At 38.8% G+C, this 26007-nt stretch overlaps 1 protein-coding gene across 4 annotated transcripts in view; it reads right to left on the bottom strand.

The window, feature by feature from the left end:
- The window catches only part of LOC150088259 (moesin/ezrin/radixin homolog 1-like), a 706511-nt gene that overhangs the window by 488685 nt on the left and 191819 nt on the right, over nucleotides 1–26007 (bottom strand). For 3 of the 4 annotated variants that reach the window (XM_090369412.1, XM_090369409.1, XM_090369411.1), the window contains one exon: nucleotides 25926–25988. The exons of the other annotated variant lie outside the window; for it this stretch is intronic. In XM_090369412.1, coding sequence (XP_090225538.1) covers nucleotides 25926–25988 — 63 coding nt within the window. The remainder of the gene's footprint in view (nucleotides 1–25925; nucleotides 25989–26007) is intronic. 4 annotated transcript variants of the gene reach the window in all.

Genomic DNA, 26007 nt, shown 5'->3' with positions numbered 1-26007 from the left:
CATGCTTAAGCCATTCAAGGCTTTATACACCTCTATCAGATCACCTCGCTGGTGCCTAGTCTCCAGACACTGTAATTTGCAAAACTTAAGCCTTTCTTCGTAAGAGCACCCCTTTGTTCCATTCACTAATCTTGTTGCCCTTCTCTGTACTCGTTCCAGCAGCTCTACATCCTTCTTGAAATGAGGCCTCCAGACCTGTATACAGTACTCTAGGTGTGGCCTGACCATTGCCTTATACAATGGAATAATCACCTCCTTATCCCTGCTGGAAAAATTCCTGTATATCATTGACAATACTCCATGAGCTACTCTTGCAGCCCGTCTGCACTGCTCAGAGAACTTCATATCTGCCTGCACAACAACCCCCAAGTCCCTTTCATTCTCTACCACTGTCAGTGTAGTACCACAGAGTTGATACGTTGCTCTGGGGTTGCTGTTTCCCATGTGTAGTACTTTACATTTGTCAATGTTAAACTTCATTTGCCACCTCTCAGCCCATCTGCTCAACCTTTCCAGATCCTGTTGCAGCAGCATAGTGTCAGTAGTGTCCTTGACAACCCTGCCAACCTTTGTATCATCTGCAAACTTGGACATTAAGCTTGATATACCATCATCAATATCATTTATAAATACAGAAAACAACAATGGACCCAACACTGAGCCCTGAGGGACTCCACTAATAACATTAGTCCACGATGAGCAGTGTCCATTGATTACCACTCTCTGTCTTCTCCCCCTCAACCACCCCTTTATCCATAGCAGCAATTTGCCTCCAATGTCACACTGCTCCAATTTGTGTAGCAGTCTTCCATGTGCAACAGTATCAAAAGTCTTTCTAAGATCCAAGCATATAATATCAAAGTTATTCCCTGCATCCAGTTCTTTTGTGACTGCATCATAGTATCCAATCAAGTTGGTCAGGCAAGACTTCCCCTTAACAAAACCATGCTGTGTCTGAGCTATAACTGAAGTCTTGTCTAAATGATCCTGCAGTGCTTCTTTAACCAGTGCCTCCATTAATTTTCCTGGAACAGAAGTTAAGCTCACAGGTCTATAATTACTTGTGTCAGCCTTTGATCCTCCTTTGTGAATTGGGGTCACATTTGCACATTTCCAGTCTATGGGTACCTCCCCTGAGTCCAAGGAAGCTCTCATAATTATGGCTAAGGGTTTGCTTACTTCCTTTGCTGCCTCCTTTAATATAACTGGATAGATCCCATCCACCCCGGGTGCCTTTCTTGTGTTTATCTTCAACAGTTTCTCCTCCACTTTACTCCCAGTTATTTCAAGATTCTGTAGCTTACTGCTAGAGTTGAATACACCTCTGGCATTCCCTTTGCTGAATAACTCCTCATGTGTGAATGTCGATGCAAAATTTTCATTTAGTTTGTTAGCTACCTGAGCAGGATCATCAACAGTTGACCCATCAATATCAAGTGGACCAATCTGATTCATCCCCTTCCTTCTAGAGTTTACATAAGTAAAGAACTCTTTGCTGTTTTTCTTTGCATCCCTTGCCAAGGATTTCTCGTAATCTGCCTTCGCCTGCCTAACCTCCTTTGTAACTTGGTTGCATATCAACTTGTATCTATCATAGGCTTCTGTGTCATGTGTTAATTTGTAAGTATCCCATGCATTTTTCTTCTCTGCCATATGCCTCATTAGTTCATCTGACATCCATTTTGGCCTAAACCTTGAACAATATTTCTTAGTTGGTATGTAAAGCCTAGTAGCTTCCAAGATAAGTTCTTTGAATGCTTCCCATTTTGAATTTGCTGTTGGTAACATCATCAGTTGGTCCCACTGTATAGAATTTAAATACTGTCTCAGTCCATCGTAGTCGCCTTTACGGAAGCAATAACCCTTCCCTTTACCCCTAATGGTAGTTACCTCTTTGAGTAAATCCCACTTCAGCACACTGTGATCACTGCCACCTAGTGGTTCATTTATCTGCAGATTCTTAATGCATGAAGAATCACTGCTGATAATCAAATCAAGAGTATTACTCCCTCTAGTTGCCTCCCGAACATGCTGATGTAGAAAACAATCATCCAATAAATCCACAAAACCTCTGCTAGTGCGTGAGTAACCAGCCCCCAAATTCCAGTCAATATCTGGGAAATTAAAATCTCCCATTATAAGACTCTCTGATTTACTGGCCCACTCTATTTCCCTGTACAGTTCCTTCTTATACTCATCAGAGTCATTAGGCCTATAGCACACTCCTACTCTCAATTTTGATCTCCCAATGCTTATGTCACACCAAACTGACTCAACACTACACTGTCCAGCGATGTCGACTGGCTTCACTTCCTTGGTTTTTATGTGTTTCTTAACTAATAGCATAACCCCTCCCCCCTTCCTATCCTGTCTATCCTTTCTGTAGACGTTGTACTCCCCAAATTGCAGTTCTGCATCCCTTATATCTGTGTGACACCACGTCTCTGATATCCCAACAATATCTGCCTTTGATGTTTTGAGCAAAGATTCAAAGATTTCACTCCCTGAACACAAAATCTTTGTGTTCAGGAGGTGAAAACCAGTGCAAGGGAGTATCTGAATGATATTCTGGAGCTGCATGTAAGACCCCTCAATCAGACTCTTTTCAATGGACAGCACTGGATCTTCCAACAGGACTCGGCGCCTTTCCACAAGGCAAAGATAACCCAAACATGGCTGACAGAGAATGTCCCTCAGTTCATCAAGCATGACAAATGGCCTCCTGCCAGCCTAGATCTTAATTCACTTGATTATCGTTTTGTGGACTATTTTGGAAGGGATGGGCTGTGGTAAAAGGCATGCCACATTGGAGAGCCTGAAGAGATCACTGAAGCATGCTGTGGCCAATTTCCCACTGGATATTGTGCATACTTCTATTGATCAATGGCCAGAACATTTGAGGTCTTGTGTAAAAAACAGGGGAGGGGGGTCATTTTGAATGAATGTTGTTGATTCATTTGTTGGGAGTTCAAGAATAAACCCACAGAGTTTTGAGATCCTATGTCTTTATTTTGTGGCTACATGCAGTAATACATGTGATAGTATTTATGGCAGCACTGTGTATGTTTATAATTTGTCATTTTATTTTAAGCAGAATTAATAAAAATGCTTGCTTCAGTAAAAATAACTGCTGAAAAAAAAATTTTTTTAAATAAAAAAAAATAAATAAATAAATAATATTTGAAATGCAATCCATTAGCAAAAAAGTCAATCACTCTGAACTGAGATAAAAAAAACTGCCTCCTAGAAATAAAAAAAGGAAGTGGCATATATGTCAAGTAGCAGGTGATGATATTGTATTATGATTTTAGAAATGACCACTGCTAACTTATGCTGAAAACAGCCATATTATTAGTCACATTATAGATAATAAAGTTTCCTAAACTGGAAATTATTATTATTAAATCTGATTATTACCTGTAAAGTGCATTCATAATAAAACTATCTTGTTATGATGGCTAGAGCCCTTCTAACCAAAAGAATGATCACAATATGAGATACAGTCAGTCCTCGTATAGCACGATAGTTGTGTTCCTAGAAACCCTTGTGCAATGCAATATCGTGCAATATGAACAACAGACCCTATGGGAAATATAGGGTTAGGTGCCGACCACCCAAGATTGAACACACGTTTGTAACCAAAACATTACCAAACACAATAAATAATCATAAAAAAATACTTAGGTATTTTATGTTATACTTTATATTTTATTATACTTACGTATAATAAAATACTTACGTATTTTATTACGACTATTACGTAATAAAATACATGTATTGCTAATGCTTTTGCTTTTATCGTAAGCAAACATGTTTTTTATTTGATTTTCTATCCAAACAGATGACAGCCGCTCCATCTCTTCCAATTCTTTGTGTCTTAATCTAATGGATTTTAATTATACTTTGAGTTATTCCTGCTATAAAAGTTGTTTTTATTTTCTCTGCATTGTTTCTAATTCTCGGCGCTGCCTCATTTAGGTCTGTAGCACGTGCAATATCACACGGTCTTTCATTTCTCTCAAAGCGTTTCACAATTTCATATTTTTTCTCTATCGACAGAGGCGGACTGGCCATAAGCCTTACCGGGGAAACCCCGGTGGGCCGGAGGCCGGTGTGATTTTGGCCATAAACCGTAGTATGAGGCCACTATAAATTTTCCCGGGTAAGAATTTTTGACCCAGTCCGCCTCTGTTTATCGATATTGCTTTTCTTTTTCTCTCAGAATCTGTAGTGTCTTCACCAGGATGCTTCCTTTTCACTCATTTATAGGGAATAAAGCACAATTACAAAACGAGGAGGCACGCTTGATACACATAAACAACTGTGCTTGTGTAGCGACTGAATAAACACCGTAAAGGCAGAGATACACTATTAACGCCTCACATTTCTAGGGGTTACTACCATAAAACAATAAAAACAATTTCCAGTTGCATTTCTGCTAGTGGAATCTGTTATAAACTGGTAGTAAACTCGATCTAATTGCATTTGCAATTATACCGATAGCTGGAATTGTGTTGGTTTTTATGTTATTATGGTGAAATGTAACTGATAAAAAAACAAATACATTTTCTGAATCTTCTCTTCATTCCTATCGCGTTGTGTTCGGTTGGGGTGATTCTGTGTTCAACTGCCATTTCTTGTAAACACAAAGGCGAATCGTGCATAAGCGAATTCGGTTCGTGTTATATAAGATATCGTTCTCCTATTTATAAATCGTGTATGATCGGATTCGTGTAATGTAAACATGTGTTATACGAGGACTGACTGTACAGTTGAAATGATGCACTACTATCATAGTTTTCTATTAAGAGCTATCTATCTACACCAATCTTTAACAGATAATTTAAAGTTCTTATAATATTATGCCTAGTTACATTTGGATTTATTATAGTATTATTATGCACACCTTTTGGCATCTCTCATATTGTGGGATTAACTTCGCAATTGGGTTGTCATGATTGCAAATCAGGGTACCTGCCCACACAACGATGAAAGACCAACAAGCCTTGAAAAGGTGCACTCTGGGTAGTAGTGCCCAATGAGAATAAGTAACAAGAGTCTTTTCCATTAGTGAAGTGTTGCTTATTCGAGGTAGTGCAATAAATGTAACTTGTTGTGAAGGATGATCACAATATGAGATACAGTTGAAATGATGCCTTTACATTACTAGCATAGTTTTCTATTAAGAGCTATATATGGTGTATCTACACCAATATTTAATAGATAATTTAAAGCTCATAATATCATGCCTAGTTGCATTTGGATTTATTATAGAATATTGTGATATATGCAATATATGAATGTATTTATTTTATATTTAAGGCATTTAAATATAAAATAAATACATGACACAATAGAGAAATGGCTTTCGGTTGCATAATCATTCATTAAATATTATTGCTTCAACCAAAAATATTGATAATATTTAATATATAACAATAATACAGAGAACTAAAGTGAAAGAAAATAAAGTAGATTAGAATGACAAAAAGTAGCTTTCAGGACGATGTGCCCCTTACTCAGCTGGATGGTGAATGATGGCACATATCCATTATATGGAATAACAATATAAGGATCGACTGGGCATGAGCATGGATCAAACATCTGGAAAGCAAGACACATCCACGAGGTAGATTGTGTGTGCATAAGCGTTATATGGAATAAAACAATAAATCAGTCACTGGACAAGATCAGAAGTCTGGTATCAGGAATGTAAACCAAGCATACGAGACGAACACCAGAACTCATTGTGCTGGAAAATGGTCGATTCTAAAATTACAGGGGGTAATTATAGAACCGTAATAGGGGGTACATGCGTACCCTCCCCCCTATTACAGTTCAAGACACTATTAACAATTGGATATGTGCAGCACCTCAAGCCACGATCATTGATGGTAGTCACAGGAATTGTCAATGATCTCAATGTCACGTTGGGGATCAAGGTTGTGTTGTTCAACCTAATAATGCTCAGCATTCTGAATCAGCGGATTAGAGAGAGCCCTCTTGTGTTCAGAAAAACGATCTTTTGGTCTCCTAGTGATTTTGACCACATAATGTCACATACATGACACAACATTACATTATTGTATAATTTCATGATGCAATAATGTAAGAAAGTGGTGGACAAAATAATAGAAACAAGTGTCATGAGGGTATGCATTAATATGGAGTTGGCGGATCAGCTTCTTTTAAAATAGGTTGTATTCTCTATGGAACAGATTCAAAACAAATCTTGGGCTACCTTAGGGGGAACACTGGACCACTTTTCATGGGAAAACATCAGAACTTCCCAGAGTGATAAGGTGGAGAAAATGTGCTTCTCGCTATCCTCTCCAAATAGGTCAACAGTGGCAAAACATTGTTTAAGACTGCTAATTGTGCAGGTCATGGGAGATGCTTAGCCTCAGTTTCATGCTCTCCAACTAAGATTAGACAAATCTGGCTATGCATGTGTGTAATGGAACATCATGAAACATAGCACTGTGTGTGGGAAACAGTGTTTGCACCACAGGATGTATCTGGTCTCTCAGATCAAGGTAATCAGTGGTAGTAATTTGCCAATTCAGGGTGACAAAACAACCTAATACATCGCTGTCCAAACAATTTTCAATCCTCCTCCATATCTGACAGCTGTCATAGAAATTATCAGGCAATACAGAAGTCTATGGTAGATATAAGCTAGTCTGTAATAAAGTCACAAAGGACATTAGGCAAGCGAAGGCTGATTACAAGAAATCTTTGGAGGAGGATGCAAAGGTAAACAGGGACTTCTAAGTAAGGGGATGAATCACATTGGTCCACATGATATCGATCGCTCAACTGTTGATAATCCTGCAAAAGCACTTGGCAATCTCCAAGGAAGAATACGCTGGTCCCAGAGGAGTTAGTTATTGTTGGTGACTATTGTCAGGGAGACGGGGAATATATTGTGTAAAAAGGGTAGATGGAATAGGACCAGGGTATGTCTGCCAGGGGCAAAGGTTGATGACATTGTAAACCATATATCATCTTTTAAGGGCACAAAAGGTAATATTGTTGTACACATTGGCACCAATGACATTAAGAGGAGATCTGCAGACTTACTTAACAAGTACAGGTCAATGTTGCAAAAAAAAAGTCGTGAGTTAGGGTTAAATTTGAAAGTGTCTGGAATTTTGCCCAGACACAATAGGAGGGAGTACATGATAAGAGCCTTGTCAATCAATTCGGTCCTGGAGGGAATGTGCAAGGCTAAAGGAGTAGAATTTTTTTCAGCGTGGTCTGTGCTTGTTAGCAGAAAAGACTGCTTCTACAGGGATGGGATACACTTACATAGAAAGGTGCAAGAATATTTCCTGATGCTATGGAGGCAGTGTTAGGTGGGTCAGAAAACTGCTAGCTTTATGGGAGGGGGGGGATTCACAGACTAAAAGGTTAAAAAATAGCTGCAGGCAGAGTTGATTCTTGCACTATTTCTATTAGAATAAGCAGCGGACTGGAGCGAGGGTTGCTGGGGGTTTCAGGGACTGAAGGCAGTCATCAGGAAACAGGTGAGTATATGGAATGTGCTGGGGGTTTCAGGGACTGATGGCAGTATCAGGAAACAGGTGAGTATATGGAATGTGTTAGGGTAACTAGGAACAAGAATAGGTGCATGTATACCAATGCTAGAAGTATAGTAAATAAATTTGATGAATATGAAGTGTTGGTCAAGATATCAAAAGCGGATATTGTTGGGATATCAGAGACGTGGTGTCACAAAGATATTAGGAATGCAGAATTAGAATTTGGGGAGTACAATGCGTACAGAAAGGATAGACTGGATAGGAAGGGAGGAGAGTTAATTAAGAAAAACATAAAATCCAAAGAAATGCATACAGCAGATATACATGAACAGTGCACTGTTAAGTTTGGTGTGACATAAGCACTGTGAAAGCAAAAATAACAGTAGGAGTGTGTTATAGGTCTAATGACTCGAATGAGTACAATGAACAATTTTACAGAGAAATAGAGTCGGCTAGTAAAACAGAATGTCTTATAATGGGGGATTTTAACTTCCCACATATTTACTGGAACACGTGGACTGGTCATTCACGCACTAGTAAGCCTTTTGTGGATTTCTTGAATGATTGTTTTCTGCAGCAGCATGTTCGAGAGGCAACCAGATAGGGTAATACTCATGATCTGGATATCAATAGTGATCATTCGTGTATTAAGAATTTGCAGAGAGAGGAACCACTAGGTGGCAGTGATCACAGTGTTGTGATGTGGCATTTACTTAAAGATATAATTACCATCAGGGGTAAAGGATAGGGTTTTTGCTTGCGTAAAGGTAAGTACAGTGGTCTCAGGCAGTTTTTAAATTCTGTACAGTGGGATCAACTGACGATGTTACCAACAGCAAATTCTAAGTGGGAAGAATTCAAGGAATTAATTGTGGAAGCTACTAAAAGTTTCATATCTATTAAGAAATAATGCGAGGTCTAGGCCTAATGGTTATCGAATGAACTAATGAGACTTGTGACAGAGAAGAAAAATGCATGGGATTCATATAAATTATCAGGCAACACAGAAGCCTATGGCAGATATAAGCTAGTTTGTAATCAAGTCATAAAGGAGGTCAGGCAGGCGAAGGCAGATTGCAAGAAATCTTTAGCAAAGGAGGCTAAACTCTAAAAGGAAGGGGATGAATCTGATTGGACCACTTGAGATTTCCCAGGGGTTCACCAGTCCCTGGGAAATCTCAAGTATGGGCTTGGCACACCAAGGCTTCTGAGCTGGATAACATTATTCTTCTCTTTCTTTGTGATTCCCTTTTACTTCTGACTCTTGTTCTCTCTCTCTCTCTCTCTCAGGGTAACTAAGAAATTTTTGGCTGGTACAGCAAAAGCCTCAGGCTTCCTTGCACCATATGGCTAATTATTATTATAATAATAATATCGATGTTTCGACTGTTGATGATCCTGCTCAGATAGCAAACAAACTGAATGAGTATTCTGCATCACACATCAGGAGTTGAAATGTTGAAAAGTTCAAAGGTTTGAAAATGCCAGAAGGGTATCAAATTGTAGCAGGGTGCTTAATGATTTTGTAAGCAGTGAGAGCAAAGTGCAGGAGAAAGCATCCTTGGACTCAGGGGAGGTCCCCCATGGACTGGAGATGTGTAAATGTATCCCCAATTCACAAAGGGGGATCAAAGGGTGATACGAGTAATTACAGACCAGTTAGTTTAACTTGTTCCGCGTAAAATAATGGAGTCACTGGTTAAAGATGCGATGCAAAATCATCTAGACAAGACTGCAGCAATAATTCAGACCCAGCATGGGTTTCTTAAAGAAAAGTCTTCTCCGACAAATTTGACTGTTTATTATGATGTGGTTACAAAGGAACTGGATGCAAAAAATAATTTTGATATCATATACTTGGATTTCAGGAAAACTTTTGACACTGTTGCGCATGGAAGACTACTGTACAAATTGGAGCAGAATGGTATTAAGGGTAAATTGCTACAATGGATAAAAGGATGGTTGAGTGCAAAAGACAGAGGGTAGTAATCAATGGTGCTGCTCTTCGTGAACCAATGTTATTAGTGCAGTCCCACAGGGTTCAGTGTTGGGTCCACTGTTGTATTGTATATTTATCAATGATATTGATGAAGGTATATCAGGCTTAGTGTCAAAGTTTGCAGATGATACAAAGGTTGGCAGGGTGGTTAATGACAGTAATGGCAGTGTGCTACTGCAACAGGATCTAGAAAATTTGGGCGGATGCACTAAGCAGGAACTAAAGTTTAACCCTGACAAATGCAAAGTACTGCATATGGGTAGAAGTAACCCCAGAAAAAAGTACCAACTGTGTGGTACCACACTTAAGGTGGCAGAAAATGAAAAACTTCTAGGAGTAATTGAGCAGTCAGATATGAAGTTTTCTGAGCAATGCAGACAGGCTGCCAGGGCAGGTCATGGGGTTTTGTCAATGATATACAGGAATTTTGCTAGCAGGGAAAAGGAGGTGATTGTCCCTTTGTATAAAGCAATGGTCAGGCCACGCCATTGAGTACTGCATACAGGTCTGGAGGCCTCGTTTTAGGAAGGATGTAGATTTGCTTGAGCGTGTACAGAGAAGGGCAACAAGATTGGTGAGAGGAATGAAGGCATCCTCTTACCAAGAGAGGCTTAAGTTCTGCAAATTGCAATGGCTGGAGACTAGGCACCTGTGAGGTGATCTGATTGAGGTGTATAAGGCCTTGAATGGGTTGAGCACGCTGAATTCTGGTGGGATTCTTCCACTTGTTCAGATTACAAACCTAACGGTACGTAAATTCAAATTAAGGAAAGAAAGATGTAAAATAGATGTGGGGAAATTTGCCTTTAGTCAGCGGGTGGTCCATCTGTGGTCATGGAAATTTAAGGAGGAACTGGACAAACATTTAGAGGGAATGGTTGTGTGAAGATTGTTTTTTTGGCTGATGCTGCATAAGCTCATACACTTGCTTTCTTGCATCACATGCCACTACTACTACTACAAACTGAATGATTATTTTGGATCTACATTCCAACATAAGAAATTGTGTAGAGAAGCAGAGGCTAGATTTTCATCAAACTTTAATAGGGAGCTAAATCATTTTGTAATAATTGAGAGAGCAAAGTAAAGGAGAAATTGTTGAAGTTAAACATAAGAAAGGCACTTGTGGTTGGTGGGATCATCTCTCCAATTATATTAAAGGAGGTAGCAAAGAAAATAAATAAATCCTTAGCCATAATTATGAGGGCATCTTTAGATTCAGGGAATATCCCCACGACTGGACAAGTGCAAATATATCCCCAATTCACAAAGGGGGCTCAAAAGGTGGCATAAATAATTACGAACTTCTGTTAGTTTAACTTCTCTTCCAGGGAAGATAAAGGAATCACTGGTTAAAGAAGCAATGCATCTAGACAAGAATAAAATTATAGTTCACAGACAGCATGGGTTTGTTAAGGGGAAATCTGGTCTGACCAATTTGATTGGATACTACGATGTAGACACCAAGGAAGTGGATGCAAAAAATAATTTCGATATCATATTACATTTAAGATTCTGTTAATGCTAAAGACCACTCCCTAGGCAACAGGCCAATCCATTGCCATCAACTGCAATATTATTCTATTAACTGGGTCAGCGTTAAATACAGTAAATCAGTATTAAAAAAAAAAAAAAAGCATATTTTCCTTTCTTATTATTATTAGTTTTTTCTCTTTACCCCTTACGTCCCTTTTTTTTTCTTCTTCTTCTTCCCCTTTTCTCCCTCTTTTCTTCCCTTGTCCCTGAACGTTCAATTAGGCCACTAGCCCTCTACTAAGAATTTACCTGAATACTTCATATCCAGATATCTTAATCGGGAGGTTTCCCCTTTACTCTGTGAGGTGATGGTCCACTACTATTTGCCATTAGACTATTTCACCTTCTGAATACTTCGCTCACAAAGCCATTAAAATATGCATATAGATGACAATCTGTGAAAACAACCCAGAGTCACGCTTTCAATAAAATATCAACTGATTTTTCTAATTTAGATCTAATATCAAAATAGTAATGACATTCCAGCATAACATTTGAATACACCAATGAGTTGTCAAACTAATAGAGCAAGCTTATCTGCGAAAAGATCTGAACCTCCCAAGGACTTCCTAATTTATTTCACAAATATACGTGGTCTCAATTCTAATCTCAACGATGACCATTTCCACTTGCAGTCTGCCAAACCCCATGTAATTTTTCTGACAGAATCTCAGTTATCGGTTGATTCAACTACTGCTCATCTCAGATGCCCAAATTATTCGCTGTATGATTCCTTTCGCCTCATATGTCCATTCTGATATACCCTGTCAGAGACTTGGCAATTTGGAATCTCCTCTTTTCGATCTTCTCTGGCTTAAAATCTCTCTGCCTCATTGTCTCAAATTCATCTGTTCTCTCTACCGTTCTCCCAACTCCACTAATCACTTGGAGCTCTATGACTTGCTCTCTTTGCAACTTGACTTTCTCCAGTCCAACTGTCCTAACAGTGAGGTAATTTTCCTTGGTGATTTTAATGTTCACAACTCCAGCTGGCTTCCGTTTTCTAGTCGCACCGACCCAGCAGGTCGAGATACTGAGGCTTTTACAATTACTAATGACCTTGCACAGATTGTTCATTTACCTTCAAGTATACCGGACAATCCTAATCATACAGCCAATACGCTTGATCTTTTTCTCACAAACAACCCTTCTAAGTACACGGTCGAAGTGAGAGGTCCTTTAGGCACTTCAGATCACAACTTGGTGATTGTCTTTTCTCCAATGGAACCTTTATCTCATGGCTATTCCCAACCTCGTGTTGTTTGGCATTACAAGAATGCAAAATGGGATGACCTGCGAGACTTCTTTTCTTCTTTTCCTTGGTCGGATCACTGTTTCAAAACTTCTGATGTCAACATTTGATCAGATCGTGTCAGTGAAATTATTCTTGCAGGAATGGAATCCTTTATCCCACACTCCACTTTAAAATCTCGTCCTTTATCTAAACCTTGGTTTTCCAATAAATGTGCTAAGGCGGTCCAAGAGAAGAATGTTGCATATCGTAATTGGCTTGTTTCTAATTCTTCAGTTTCATTTTCTGCCTACACCAAAGCTCGCAACAGTTGTAAAGCAGTTACTAATCGGTGCAAACTAGAGTTTGAACAGGCTAAGAGTAGAAAACTTGCTTCTTGCCCTAATGGTAGCCAAGCATTCTGGTCTCTTGCCAAAGCTATTGGCCGCAACTTTTGCCCATCTCTGCTCCCACCTCTGTCCAAACCAAATGGTTCTGTTGTCACTTCAACCAAGGATAAAGCTGACCTGCTAGCATCCCATTTTTCTTCCAGCTCATGTATTAATGATCTTGGTAAAACACCTCCCACCATTCCCAACACGCTCCATTCAGTGCCCCCTGTGGTCTTCCATCAAAAGGATATCAGAAGGATTTTGATAAATCTTGATGCTAAGAAAGCTCCAGGTCCTGATGGTATTTCTCCACTTGTTCTGAAAACCTGTGCTCCTGAACTTACTCCTATTCTTTGCCGCCTTTTTTCACTTTCTTATTCCAAAGGTGTTTTTCCTTCTGCCTGGAAATTTGCTCATATCCAGCCGGTTCCTAAAGAGGGTGACAAATCCCTCCCATCCAATTATCATCCCATTGCAAGTACTTCTACTCTTTCTAAAGTAATGGGCAAATCAATTAACCTCCAACTCTTAAATTACCTAGAAACCTTCCGTCGGATCAACGATTGCCAGTATTGATTCCGTCAGTGTCGATCCACTGGTGATATTCTGGCTTATGTTACCCGTTTATGGGCTAATTCAATGGAAAGGTTCGGTAAAACACAAGTAGTTGCTCTTGACATCTCAAAGGCTTTTGATCGTGTTTGGCATAAAGACCTTCTAAACAAGCTTCCATCTTATGGTTTGTAAACTGTTTTTAGTAATTGGTTATCCGGTTTTGTCTGTGATCGCTCACTGAGGGATGGTAGATGGCTCTCTGTCTTCTAACTTCTCTACTAATGCCGGTGTACCTGAAGGTTCAGTTCTTTCCCCCACTCTTTTTCTCTTGTATATCAATGACCTTCTTCCACTGACTGGAAATCCTATCCATAGTTTTGCCAATGATAGCACATTGCATTCAACTTTCCATTTTGAGAAACCTTGTCCTGTTCAATCAGATTCAACTTCTCGAAAATCTGCTACCAATTCCTTAAATGCCGATCTTCAGGTAATTCTCAAGTGGGGCAAAGACAACTTAGTTGATTTTAACCCTTCTAAAGCTTAGTCTTGTCTTATATCTCGCAAAAAGGATCTTCTGCTCCTATGCTTATCTTTAGTGACACTCCGATTTCTAGGCAAAATGATATATCTCTTTTGGGGATTACCCTAACTTCTAATCTCTCTTGGCATAAGCACATTACAAATATTGCTTCCTCTGCATCTAAAAAACTTCGATTTCTCTTTCGATCTCGGCGTTACTTTTCTTCCAAACAGCTGCTCACATCTGTATAAATCGCAAATCTACCCTGCCATGGAATATTGTTCCCACATCTGGGGTGGTGCCCCCAAACCCTCTCTCATTCTTCTGGATTCCATTCAGAAGAGGGCAGTTAGGTTAATTAATGATTCATCTCTTCTCTCCACTCGCTTTCTCATAGACGCACTGTTTCTGCTGCATGCCTCTTCTACAGATACTTCCATGGGCACTGTTCTTCTGAATTGGCTTCTATAATTCCTGCTCTCTCTTTCAAAACAGCCTGAACCTGTGCTGCCACCAGCCAACATCCATTTACTGTCCAACTTCAAATCCACAGAACCAACTTTTCATCTTCCTTGTTTATTCATTCAACTACCGTTTTCTGGAACAACCTTCCTTCATACATATTTACTGAAAATTACAATCTACAGAAGTTCAAGTCCAATGTCAACAAATATCTTCTTTCGTCTTCTCAACCTCCAACCCAAGCACGGTACTAAGTACTATAGGTTCTAATACCTATTGAGGTATTGCTCAAAACATCAAAGGCAGATATTGTTGGGATATCAGAGACGTGGTGTCACACAGATATAAGGGATGCAGAACTGCAATTTGGGGAGTACAACGTCTACAGAAAGGATAGACAGGATAGGAAGGGGAGAGGGGTTATGCTATTAGTTAAGAAACACATAAAAACCAAGGAAGTGAAGCCAGTCGACATCGCTGGACAGTGTAGTGTTGAGTCAGTTTGGTGTGACATAAGCATTGGGAGATCAAAATTGAGAGTAGGAGTGTGCTATAGGCCTAATGACTCTGATGAGTATAATAAGGAACTGTACAGGGAAATAGAGTGGGCCAGTAAATCAGAGAGTCTTATAATGGGAGATTTTAATTTCACAGATATTGACTGGAATTTGGGGGGCTGGTTACTCACACACTAGCAGGGCTTTTGTGGATTTATTGGATGATTGTTTTCTACATCAGCATGTTCGGGAGGCAACTAGAGGGAGTAATACTCTTGATTTGATTATCAGCAGTGATTCTTCATGCATTAAGAATCTGCAGATAAACGAACCACTAGGTGGCAGTGATCACAGTGTGCTGAAGTGGGATTTACTCAAAGAGGTAACTACCATTAGGGGTAAAGGGAAGGGTTATTGCTTCCGTAAAGGCGACTACGATGTACTGAGACAGTATTTAAATTCTATACAGTGGGACCAACTGATGATGTTACCAACAGCAAATTCAAAATGGGAAGCATTCAAAGAACTTATCTTGAAAGCTACTAGGCTTTACATACCAACTAAGAAATATTGTTCAAGGTTTAGGCCAAAATGGATGTCAGATGAACTAATGAGGCATATGGCAGAGAAGAAAAATGCATGGGATACTTACAAATTAACACATGACACAGAAGCCTATGATAGATACAAGTTGATATGCAACCAAGTTACAAAGGAGGTTAGGCAGGCAAAGGCAGATTACGAGAAATCCTTGGCAAGGGATGCAAAGAAAAACAGCAAAGAGTTCTTTACTTATGTAAACTCTAGAAGGAAGGGGATGAATCAGATTGGTCCACTTGATATTGATGGGTCAACTGTTGATGATCCTGCTCAGGTAGCTAACAAACTAAATGAATATTTTGCATCGACAGTCACACATGAGGAGTTATTCAGCAAGGGGAATGCCAGAGGTGTATTCAACTCTAGCAGTAAGCTACAGAATCTTGAAATAACTGGGAGTAAAGTGGAGGAGAAACTGTTGAAGATAAACACAAGAAAGGCACCCGGGGTGGATGGGATCTATCCAGTTATATTAAAGGAGGCAGCAAAGGAAGTAAGCAAACCCTTAGCCATAATTATGAGAGCTTCCTTGGACTCAGGGGAGGTACCCATAGACTGGAAATGTGCAAATGTGACCCCAATTCACAAAGGAGGATCAAAGGCTGACACAAGTAATTATAGACCTGTGAGCTTAACTTCTGTTCCAGGAAAATTAATGGAGGCACTGGTTAAAGAAGCACTGCAGGATCATTTAGACAAGACTTCAGTTATAGCTCAGACACAGCATGGTTTTGTTAAGGGGAAGTCTTGCCTGACCAACTTGATTGGATACTATGATGCAGTCACAAAAGAACTGGATGCAGGGAATAACTTTGATATTATATACTTGGATCTTAGAAAGGCTTTTGATACTGTTGCACATGGAAGACTGCTGCACAAATTGGAGCAGTGTGGCATTGGAGGCAAATTGCTGCTAGGGATAAAGGGGTGGTTGAGGCGGAGTGATAATCAATGGACACTGCTCATCATGGACTAATGTTATTAGTGGAGTCCCTCAGGGATCAGTGTTGGGTCCATTATTGTTTTCTGTATTTATAAATGATATTGATGATGGTATATCAAGCTTAATGTCCAAGTTTGCAGATGATACAAAGGTTGGCAGGGTTGTCAAGGACACTACTGACACTATGCTGCTGCAGCAGGATCTGGAAAAGTTGAGCAGATGGGCTGAGAGGTGGCAAATGAAGTTTAACATTGACAAATGTAAAGTACTACACATGGGAAACAGCAACCCCAGAGCAACGTATCAACTCTGTGGTACTACACTGACAGTGGTAGAGAATGAAAGGGACTTGGGGGTGGTTGTGCAGGCAGATATGAAGTTCTCTGAGCAGTTCAGAAGGGCTGCAAGAGTAGCTCATGGAGTATTGTCAATGATATACAGGAATTTTTCCAGCAGGGATAAGGAGGTGATTATTCCATTGTATAGGGCAATGGTCAGGCCACACCTAGAGTACTGTATACAGGTATGGAGGCCTCATTTCAAGAAGGATGTAGAGCAGCTGGAACGAGTACAGAGAAGGGCAACAAGATTAGTGAATGGAAGAAAGGGGTGCTCTTACGAAGAAAGGCTTAAGTTTTGCAAATTACAGTGTCTGGAGACTAGGCACCAGCGACGTGATCTGATAGAGGTGTATAAAGCCTTGAATGGTTTAAGCATGCTCAATGCTGATGGGATTCTTCCTCTAGCTCAGAAAAATCACCTGAGAGGGCATAAATTCAAATTGAGGAAAGACAGATGTAGGATAGACGTGCGGAAATTTGCCTTTAGCCAGCGGGTGGTTGGTTGGTGGAACAGACTTCCATCCCTTGTGGTGGAGGTTGATAGCCTAAATAAGTTTAAGGCTCAGCTGGACAGGTATTTTGAACGAACAGAGGGGTGAAGTGGAAGTGGTTTTTTTTTTTTTTTTTTGGCTGATGCTGCATAAGCTTGCTTTCTTGCATCAAATGCCTCTACTAATGCTAATGCTATCGTGTTTGGGGTTCACATAAAAAAAAAAAAAAAAAAAAAAAAAAAAACATGTTCAGATGTTTCCGGTTCAACCACAAACACATGACCCCTACTCACGTAATCTTCACGATGACATTTTATATGCCAATTCATGTCCAGTAATGAGGCTTGTGGCATGAAAACCAAATTAAAGCCATGGTTTTAACTTTCGTTATATCATGAAATATAAAGATATATCATGAAAACCAAATTAAAGCCATGGTTTTAACTTTCGATTTATAATTTTATATTTTTTATTTATTTTTCTATGAAAACCCCAAACACAAGAGGTATTAGAACCTATAGTAGTTAATACCGTGCTTGGGTTAGAGGTGGAGAAGACGAAAGAAAATATTTGTTGATATCAGACTTGAAGTTCTGTCAATAATTTTCAGGAAATACATATGAAGGAAGGTTGTTCCATACAACGGCATTTGAATGAATAAACAAGGAAGATGAAAAGTTGGTTCTGTGAGTTTGAAGTTGGACAGTAAATGGATGTTGGTTGGTGGCGGCATGTGTTCGGACTGTTTTGAAAGGGAGAGCAGGAATTATAGAAGCCAATTCAGAAGAACAGTACCCATATCTGTAGAAAAGGCATGCAGTGGAAACAGTACATCTATGAGATAGTGAGTGGAGAGAGAGACTCTGTTAGAGATGACTTATTAATTAACCTAACTGCCCTCTACTGAATGGAAATAAGAAGCCTGACAGAAGTTTTGGGAGCACTGCCCCAGATGTGGGAACAATATTCGATGGTAGGACAGATTTGTGATTTGTACAGAGTGAGCAGCTGTTTGGCAGAAAAGTAACGCTGAGAGCCAAAGAGAAAACCAAGCGTTTTAGATGCAGAGGAAGCAATATTTGTAATGTGCTTGTGCCAAGAGAGAGAGAAAGAGATTAGCAGTCAGGGTAATCCCCATAAGAGATATATCATCTTGCCTGGAAATCGGGCTGTCACATAAGCATAGGAGCAGAAGAATCCTTTTTGCGAGATATAAGACAAGACTGAGTTTTAGAAGGATTGAAATAAACTAAGTTGTCTTTGCCCCACTTGAGAATTACCTGGAGATCGGCATTTAAGGAATTGGTAGCAGATATTAGAGAAGTTGAAGCTGATTGAGCAGGGCAAGATTTCTCAAATTGGAAAGTGGAATGCAATGTGCTGTCATCGGCAAAACTATGGATAGGATATCCAGTCAACGGAAGAAGGTCATTAATATACGAGAGGAAAAGAGTGAAGGAAAGTATTGACACTTGGACACCAGCATTAGTCAAGAAGTTAGAAGACAGAACCATCAACCATCACCCTCAGTGAGTGATCAGAGAGAAAACTGTATAACCAATTATGAAAAACAGTTGGCAAACCATAAGATGGAAGCTTGTTTAGAAGACCTTTATGCCAAACACGATCGAAAGCCTTTGAGATGTCAAAAGCAACTGCTTGTGTTTCACCAAAATTTTCCATTGAATTTTTCCATAAATGGGTAAAAAAAGCCAGAATATCACCAGTGGATCGACACTGACAGAATCCATACTGGCGATCCATTCTGTCTGATCGCCTTCAGTCTGACTGGCAATCAGACAGAAGGTTTCTAGGTAGTTTAAGAGTTGGCGGTTAATTGATTACGCCATTACTTTAGAACGAATAGAAGTAATTGCAATGGGACGATAATTGGATGGGAGGGATTTGTCACCCTTTTTAGGAACTGGCTGGATAAGGGCAAATTTCCAAGAAGAAGGAAAAACACCTTTGGAATAAGAAAGTGAAAAAAAGGTGGCAAAGAACAGGAGGACGTTCAGGAGCACAGGTTTGGGAATAAGTGGAGAAATACCATCAGGACCTGGAGCTTTCTTAGCATTGAGATTCATAAAAATCCTTCTGACATCCTTTTGAAGGAAGACCACAGGAGGCATTGAATGGAGTGTGTTGGGAATGGTGGGAAAAGTTTTACCAAGATCATTAATACATGAGTTGGAAGAAAAATGGGATGCTATCAGGTCCGCTTTATCCTTGGCTGAAGTGACAACAGAACCATCTGGTTTGAACAGAGGTGGGAGCAGAGATGGGCAAAAGTTGCAGCCAATAGCTTTGGCAAGAAACCAGAATGCTCGGCTACCATTAGGGAAAGAAGAAAGTTTTCTACTCTTGGCCTGTTCGAAATCTAGTTTGGACTGGTTAATAACTGCTTTCAACTATTACGGGCTTTGGAGAAGGCAGAAAATGAAACTGAAGAATTGGAAACAATCCAATTATGAGATGCAACGTTCTTCTCTTGAATAGCCTTAGCACATTTATTGGAAAACCAAGGTTTAGAAAATGACACGATTTTAAAGTGGAGTGTGGAATAAAGGATTCCATTCCTAGAAGAATAATTTCAATGATACGATCTGAGCAAACGTTTACATCAGAAGTTTTAAAACAGTAATCTGACCAAGGAAAAGAAGAAAAGAAGTCTCGCAGTTCATCCCATTTTACATTCTTGTAATGTCAAACAATACGAGGTTGGGAATAGCCATGAGATAAAGGGTCCACTGGAGAAGAGACAAGTTGTGATCTGAGGTGCCTAAAGGAGCACTCACTTCAACAGTGTACTCAGAAGGGTTGTTTGTGAGAAAAAGATCAAGTGTGATAGCTGTATGGTTAGGACTGTCCGGTATTTTTGTAGGTAAATGAACAATCTGTGCAAGGTTATTAGTAATTGCAAAAGCTTCAGCATCTCGACCAGCTGGGTCGGTGTGACTAGAAAACGGAAGCCAGCTGGAGTTGTGAACATTAAAATCACCAAGGAAAATTACCTCACTGTTAGGAAAGTTGGACTGGAGAAAGTCAAGTTGCAAAGATAGGAAGTCAAAGAGCTTCAAATGATTAGTGGAGTTGGGAAAACGGTAGAAACAACAAATGAATTTGACACAATCAGGTAGAGAGATTTTAAGCCAGAGAAGATTGAAAAGAGAAAATTCCAAATTACCAAGTCTCTGACAGGGAAAATTGGAACGAACATATGCACAAGTACCAGAACCCATCTTGTCAGAAAAAATACATGGGGGTTTTGGCAGACTGCAAGTGGATATGGACATCACTGAGGTAAAAACTGAGACCATGTATATTTGTGAAATGAATTAGGAAGTGTTTGGGAGGTTTAGATCTCTGTTCACAGATAAGCTTACTCTATTAGTGTGATAATTCATTGTATTCAATAGTAAGGAAACGTGGGGGTGGCATGTTGTATGAAGTAATGAAATTTTTGGATATTGCTTACACATGGTAAGAATATACCCATATCCTTGACATAAGGTGGCGTCGACAGTTCTCCCCCCCCATACACACTACTTGGACCCCCTCCAGTCACTATCTGGCAGAGTAGAGGTAGCAAGATTATACACTAGTTGATTCGTAAGCCTCCTAAAGAGATAGCAATAGGTTCGTTTATGTGTACGAACTAGCGGCCGGCCTGCGAACACCGTTTTAGAACTGTAACCTCGAAATTTAAGGAAGATTGGATCTTGCAAAAGGCATGAGTAATACTGCATAATAGAAGAGATAAGAAAGGGTTGACCAGAACTTAGCTCTGGAGACTAAACATGGGTTCCAACACTTCAAGTCTCCAATAAGCAAAGTGGTTGTATTGCACTGGTTGATGAGTGATCTGCCGCCTAGTATTGTCTGGTAGCACAGAGGGGAGGCATTCTCTCCATGTGGTTTGGGTGCCACACCTCGACCCTGCTTATGTTGGTTCACACCTGGTGGTCACCCACTGTGCTTGTGCACAGAGGTTATACCCAAGATTACTAACAGTCCCACCATTTTGAAAAGTGCAAACAGAGGATTTGGCTGCCACAGACTGTCCAGACTTCACAGAAATTGGGTGCACTGAACTTGAATGTCATTCGAATATCAGTTCCATCAGCGCTTTAGACTCCCAGGTAGCAAGTTTAGCTTGTCTGGCATATCTGAGAGATTGTCTGTGACCGCCTCAAGGAATTGGGATAAAGGTCTCACAGCCTTTCTCTGCATCTTCCCAATCATCTTACCACATTTCCATTTTTTTCAAAAGAATTCTCTTTTTCTCAGATTTTAAATAAACTTTTAAATAAACTTTTTTGTTTCTATTATAAATGGGTAGTAAACTGAATCTTACTGCATTTGCGTTAATACCGATAGCTGGATTCTGTCAGTTTTTACGTTATTGTGGTGAAATGTTTCCGCCTTCCATGAAATAAAAAAACAAATTTTCCGAATCTTCTCTTCTTTCCTATTTCTTAAGCTTCGTAAACTTGTTACTCCGTATCTCATTTGTGCGTGCTGTGTTCATTGTTATTGATTGCTTATTTTTTTTTTTTTTTTTTTTACAATCTAAAAATTAAAGAAAAGAAAATGTCAGTGAACAGAAATATCAAACTTCATATCTTGTCAAGGTAAACAGCTATATTTACTGTAATATTCATTTATTTATTAGAAATTTAAGATGTTTAAACCTATGTTAGATGTTTAAACCTGTGTTAACAGACTGGCCATTTTTTTTGAGTGCTCTGCCCCTATTCCCTATTTTTTCCATAAGCCCTATTGTTTTTAATGTGCAAAATACCTTTACGCAGAGTTTTTAGGAACAGCACATGTACCATGTTACAGCAGAATTAACTGTACAGTCATTACAAAAACTACTACTTTCATATCTGGTGTTTCCATCATTTTGTACTACATACAGGTCTGGAGGCCATATTTTAGGAAGGATGTAGAGCTGCTGGAACAAGTACAGAAAAGGGCAACCAGATTTGTGAATGGAACAAAGAGTTGCTGTTACCAAGAAAGGCTTAAGTTCTGCAAATTGCAGCATCTGAAAACTAGGCACCTGTGAGGTAATCTGACTGAAGTATATAAGGCCTTGAATGGTTTGTGCAAGGTCAATGCTGATGGGATTCTTCCTCTAGCTCAGATTACTCACCTGAAGGGACAAATTCAAACTGAGGAAAGACAGTCGTAGAATAGATATACAGAAATTTGCCTTTAGCCAGCGAGTGGTTGATTGTAGGAACAAACTTCCATCTGCCATAGTGGAGGTTGACTACTAATACTAATGCTAAAACAATTTTAAGTTAAAGCAAAATAACATCAAGTTGAGCTTACCTATTTAATGCTTCTTGTATTCTGAACAACATAGCTGGTAGATTGTAATAATTTTGTTAATTTTATTTTAATCATTATTACTAGTATTTTTAGCTCCCCAAGATAATCATATGCTGATATGGCGGCTTGGGTTGGAAAGAGTGCCGTGCTAGGATCTCAAGGATGGTCTTCTCAAAAATATTAAATAGTGTTTAATGAGATCAGTCTGAATTCTTGAGCATCTTTGGATTCCTAATTTGAGGGGAGCCGATGAAGTAACTCTTCCAAATACAGCAGAACTGTGATTAGCTGAATTGCCAGTTAACTGAATCCATAAATGCAGGCTCAGTCTTTGATAGCCCCCCCTCCACACACACACACACACACACACACACACACACACACACACACACACACACACACACACACACACACACACACACACACACACACACACACACACACACACACACAGAGAGAGAGAGAGAGAGAGAGAGAGAGAGAGAGAGAGAGAGAGAGAGAGAGCCCATATGGTCATTATTCCAGTCTGTTCCCAACCGTCATCATAGTCACATGTCGGTGTACAGTATTCTTTTGTTATCAAACACGTTCTAATTTTCATGGACACTAATAAATGTACAATGTCAAGTAAACAAAAATTTGTTGTTCTGACACTGGTAGACAAGGTGGAAATGATTAATTTGTTTCAAAAATGAGAATCGGGAAGAATATAACCAAAAGATATGGTGTTGAGGTAGCCACAGTTTCTGACTTTAAAAAGAATAGCCCGTCAATTCTTCAATTCATTTCTGTATTAGAAAGTGAAGATGGTAGCTCTAGTAGAGAAACAATGAAACAGGTTGACAATAATAAAGTAGAAGCAATATACAAATGGTTTATGCAAAAATAATCAGCAGGACAGCCAATTTTAGGACCGTTTTGTGTAAAAAGCTCTTATGTTCAATAAAGAGTTAAGAAGCAATAGCAACATTAACACCAATTCTGTTAACACCAATAAGGAAAATGTTGAAGGATTCATCATTGAAATGGCCTCTTACTGAAATTGAGAAGTATGATCGCAATTTTATTTACAATGCTGATAAATCAGGTTTAAACTGGAAAGCACTGCCTAAAAAAAAAAAAAAAAAAAAAAAAAACTTATCCTCAAAACATAAATCTACCACTCCTGGCTATAAAATGAGTTAGGATCAAGTGACAGCAACTGTATGTGCTAATACAAGTGGCAAAAACAGGTTAAATCTACTTCTAATTAAAAATTCAAAATGTTCAAAGGCTCTAAAGAATGAAAAATTACCCTTGACTTGCATGAAATAGACTACTAATTTATTTGCAGAGTGGTACGAATTATATTTATTCCTGAAATACAAAAATACCAAGAAAAAATGGGAATGTTTGGAAAAGTAACTGTTCATTGTAGACAATACACCATCCCTCCATGGCAGTGAACTTTGAGAAGATGGAAAGTTTAAACTCATGTTCCTCCCACCAAATATAACAACTTGATTGCAACATACGGATCAAGGTATTACTGAAACTTAAAAAGCTATATATAAGAAACAACTGTTAAGAAGAAGACTTTTATTCTGTTAATGTATGATGGTGATGAAAATTATATTTTGAGCATTTATAAAAGTTTTAACTTGAAAGTGTGTGCCTATATGCTTGCTAATTCATGGAGCTCTATTAAATCTGAAATGTTGCACAAATCCTGTGGGGGGCTGTTTAGGGAAACTGTCGAACTCTCTGAAGAAACAAGTGGAACTGAGCTTCCTGAAATTATGAACAACATTCCTAGTTATTGTGGAATCGAAGTAGTGACAGAATGGATGAAAAGTGTATAAAAAGAAGTATGAATGCAATGCTCCACAGCTTCTTACACTGAAACACGAGACTTGCGGCTAGGAAATAAGTTTCATCTGCTAGACAAACATTGTTGGACTTGTTCTAATACACTGTTTTGAAAATGTTAATTTATAATTATTGTACATTTATTCATTTTTCATGTTTTACCTATTTTAAAATTTTTTATTATAATTACTGTAAAAGAATACTGTACATTGGAATATTCAATCATGTCTCAAGTGTGCAATAATTAATAAATTATTTTTTCATGAATAAGAGTTCCTTTCCCCCCCCCCTAATAGAATTATCCGAACTTTAGATTATATGAACCATATCATGAATCAGGGAGCTACTATATTTGTAATCTCTCCAGATTTTAGGATTCTGTTGAAGAAATAGTCACAAAAAGAGTGTCTATTAGGAAGACTTTGCCTATCTTCATAACGAAGTTGAAAACCACATGGGGCTACTGCTGGATCTTCAGATGGTTGCTTATTGTCTTCATTAGATACTCTTAATCTCTAACAGAGATATAGTGATTCTTGACTGATTACGGAGGACTGTTAGGTCAGGTGCAATAGACTGACTGAAGGAAGTACTAACCTATTCTCTAAAGATGGTCTCATCCATTGCTGTTTGACAATAATCTTTTGGATTGCTTTATTCTCATCATAAATTTTTCCAATTCATGCATTTCTTTTAGAGTTAAAAAAGGACACTCTCTTTTGCATTTCTGATTATTCTCTAAGGATTGTGTTTCCTGACATTTATGGTATATGCTTTCTATTTAATCTAGACTTCTTTCACCACTTGGTTTCGCCACTTCCAGTTCATTGCAATGCAAAGATGGTGTGCTGTTTAGGGATCTTCATGGAAAAACACACTTTTCCAGCTAAATAATAAATTGTGTATTTCCCATGTATAAACATTTTCTTGTGAGGAACATTAAACACAACTGAGAGATGGTGTGACAAGAAATGATACTGCTTGTTTTGGTGTAATAGTGTCCATGACCAAAAAGGAAAAGGGCTTGATTTGTTCTGGTTGAGTGATCATTTTTCAATAACAATTCATAAGAATAAAGAACAGACTCTAGCTCTTCCTTGGCTTCAGTAAATCTAAGTAGGAGCACATTAAAGTCCCCAATAATAATGAAGGGAATATCCAAAGAAAGGTGTTATTATAACCAAGAGTTCATTCCTGGTGGGCTCAAGCTTCATCCAGCAGAGGTAATTGAACCATATCTGGAGTTACTAAGATTTTCTCTAGAAGAAGCACAAACAGATTCAAAGTCTTAGTTTTATGAAATATCAATTTGTACCCCAATACAAAATATGCTGCCGCATATGAAACTGCTAACCCCCCCCCCACACCAAAATCTCCTGTTGTCCAGAAATCTCCTGATTTCTGGATGTTACAACTCACAGAAGAATGAGTCGAATCAAATCAAATTTAGCTGACTGCCACAGGGCGCCACGAATATGGTAATCATTTTCTTTTAGTTTCAGAATTTATCATTCTTTCTTATTTCAGAATTTATCATTCTTTCTAATTACAGAATTTGAATATTTAAAATTAATAAAACAATTATGACATAATTTCATTCAGCAGATAAAAAATGCTTACCACATTGTTATGTTTCACAAGCATACATTTTAAAGATTTTTGAATACCAGATGACTGAGTTACCTGATTCATCACAGCAGGC

Source organism: Mastigoproctus giganteus, chromosome 3 (genome assembly GCF_048544385.1).
Source record: "Mastigoproctus giganteus isolate SK-2022 chromosome 3, ASM4854438v1, whole genome shotgun sequence".
NCBI classification, from domain to species: domain Eukaryota; kingdom Metazoa; phylum Arthropoda; class Arachnida; order Uropygi; family Thelyphonidae; genus Mastigoproctus; species Mastigoproctus giganteus.
Note: the sequence above shows the minus strand (reverse complement) of the source record. Positions and strands in the feature narration are given on the sequence as shown.